Source organism: Sitophilus oryzae, unplaced genomic scaffold, assembly GCF_002938485.1.
Source record: "Sitophilus oryzae breed Bouriz unplaced genomic scaffold, Soryzae_2.0 scaffold_1659_pilon_pilon, whole genome shotgun sequence".
NCBI lineage: Eukaryota > Metazoa > Arthropoda > Insecta > Coleoptera > Curculionidae > Sitophilus > Sitophilus oryzae.
In genome coordinates this window covers 1-2,713 of record NW_022146346.1, presented here as the reverse complement: position 1 = coordinate 2,713, position 2,713 = coordinate 1, and the positions used below count along the sequence as shown (strand labels likewise).

The 2,713-nt window shown below is 30.6% G+C and overlaps 1 protein-coding gene across 1 annotated transcript; it reads right to left on the bottom strand.

The window, feature by feature from the left end:
- Positions 1-1,106: 1,106 nt before the first annotated feature.
- LOC115880796 lies at positions 1,107-2,162 on the bottom strand. Its single transcript, XM_030898081.1, has one exon. It carries the CDS (start codon positions 2,160-2,162, stop codon positions 1,107-1,109), a length of 1,056 nt encoding a protein of 351 aa, XP_030753941.1.
- Between the last annotated feature and the right edge of the window lie 551 nt (positions 2,163-2,713).

Genomic DNA, 2,713 nt, shown 5'->3' with positions numbered 1-2,713 from the left:
TCTCTGAGAACTTTTCGACATTGTGCTCTAGCCTTTCGAAAAAGTATATAATTCTTCTCCGTAAACTGTCTTTTAAACGTCTTAAATGCTGCTCGTTTACTTTCCCAGGCTATATCACAATCTTTATCCCACCAAGGATTACCTAGTCTCTTTTCTTTCTTATTTACCGGAATTGACTTGTTGGCCGCATTTTTAATCTGCTGAACAAAATGATGATAAGACAAACTGTTACTTTGACCATCATACTCCGTCAAGCAATCATAAAACAAAGGCCAATTAGCTTTCTTAGTATTGTATCTATTTAAAAAATTATTGTTATTTAAAAGCATTGATACATTCTTGCAAAGAATGGGAAGATGATCGCTCATACCTATATAATCTGACAAAACCTCAAACGAATAATCTTGTAGTAATGAATTATTTCCCAGAATTAAATCTGGAACACTTTTATGCTGATTGGGAGGAGTAATCCGCGTGGCATCTCCATTATTCAAAAAAGTCAAATTATGAGTTTCCAATATGTCAGTAAGAATAAAACCATTGCTATTATTAACATCTGAACCCCACGCCATGTGTTGGGCATTAAAATCTCCCATTAACATTAACTTTTTCACCCCAACCCCTGCATAAGCAGTCAGATGAGTGAAAAAATTTTTAGGTAAATTTGAATCTGGCGGATTATAAATTAATGCAAGATAAAACATTTCTAACTCAATAATTTTATGTTGAAATTTTGCTGGAACTGAAATATTGCTTATATCAACTAAATTAAATGGAATCGAATCCCTGATTAAAAAGGCAATGCCACCTTTTCCATCATCTCTATCTGCCCTCAAGCAAACATAACCCAAAATATTAAACGAATTATTTCTATTTAGCCATGTCTCATTTAATCCAATAATATCAGGACTAAAATCTCTTATGATATTCATTAAGGTATCTCTGTTAGACAAAACACTTCTAATATTCCATAAAATAATAATCATATATAAATATTAAACATTATAAAAAATAACAAAATTAAACCTGACTGGACATAAATAAGAGTAAATAACCATAAAATAATAAAGTAAATATAACATGTAAGAATTTAAAAAATAAAGTTTTTATATGGCTCTTTTTGACTTCTTTGTAATATGTTTATCTTTAGTTTTAACATTTGTATCATTTATCAACTTTCTTAAACTTGAACTATCTACAAAACTTTCTTGAGACTGAACAATATTTTGGCTAGATGATTCTAAACTAAAATTGGATGACTCTCCAACCTCCATAGATGCATCTATATTTTCATCAATTTTGGATTTATTTTCAGATTGTGATAAATTATTTAAAATTGGACTGGATGATAATCTAGCCGAATCAGGAAAAAGGATGTCTTTATAAGATATTTTGGTTTGTATCCTCTGTGAAACGGGAGAACGAGGTCTACTTTTCTTTAAGGTAGAAATATAATGATGCTTCTTTACAGATCTAGGGACAGACAAATTAACTAAAGTCTCGGGAAAATGCTGACTATCTGGAGAAGAAACGTGTTCCTTTGGAAATAATTTATTTGCTTCAAAAAAAGATATGTTATGCTTAGCCATCGCATCATTAATCATAAATTGCCTTTTAAATTCTTTGCATTCCTTGTTAGTGGGATAATGATTTTCTTTACAATTAATACATTTAATTTCTAATTGATTTAAAGAACATCTATCATCATCTTCATGAGTATCACTACACTTAATACATCTTTTCCTACTCCTACATTGCAGAATTCTATGTCCAAATCTGTAGCAATTATGACATATAATTACTGGAATTTTATAAGTATGAATTTCGCGTAAAACATTGAACAATTCCAAATCCAAAGGAACTTGATTACCTTTAAATGTAATAATAAAGGAATTAGTCCTTTTCCTTGTCATGGTATTATCTTCATTTCGAGATCTTTTATAAATTCTACGGGCATTTAAAATTTTGATTCTGGAATTACCCCTTATACCTAGTCCATAATTAATAATATCTTCTTCATATATATCATCACCCATGTTCCACACTACACCTCTACAAGTGATCATCCTGGGAGGAATAGTAATTACCCAATTTTTATTTAAAATTTCTTTATTATTGACAAATGAATTAGCTTGTTCAGGAGTATTAAAATATATGCCCATTCTATTTCTCCCTTTACTTTCGATTTTTTTAATTCCCTCAATTTTGTTTTCAAATAAATATTTTCCAACATTCATCGGATGAAGGGAACGTTCACCTTGGATAACTGCAAGGAAGGGAGGAAAAGCAGAAATATCATACTCTGAAATTTTATTTGTATATTTCCTAATATTAAAAAAACATTGAGAAATTTCTTGCTGTACTTCAACATCATCTATAAATTTATTTCTAATTCCATAAAGTTCCTCTTCCAGGTGCTTAATGACATTTACGGGTATTTCTTGACATGTACCTTTTGAAAAGCTCAAAATTAAATTGTAATTTTGGGGCGATAAAATATGGGCTAATTTTCGAACGAAATCATTAGGAGGACCCGTAGGCCCCCCTTCCCCATTTAGCATAGGATCAGGAACGATCAGGAAGGGTCAGCAGGATTTTAAGGCTAGGATTATATAAGCAAAAAACTAAAACTACTTAATAAAATGGAAAACACTCACCAAAAACAAGTACGAACTAACAACAATGGGAAATTGGAACCTGAATTAAATTCTAT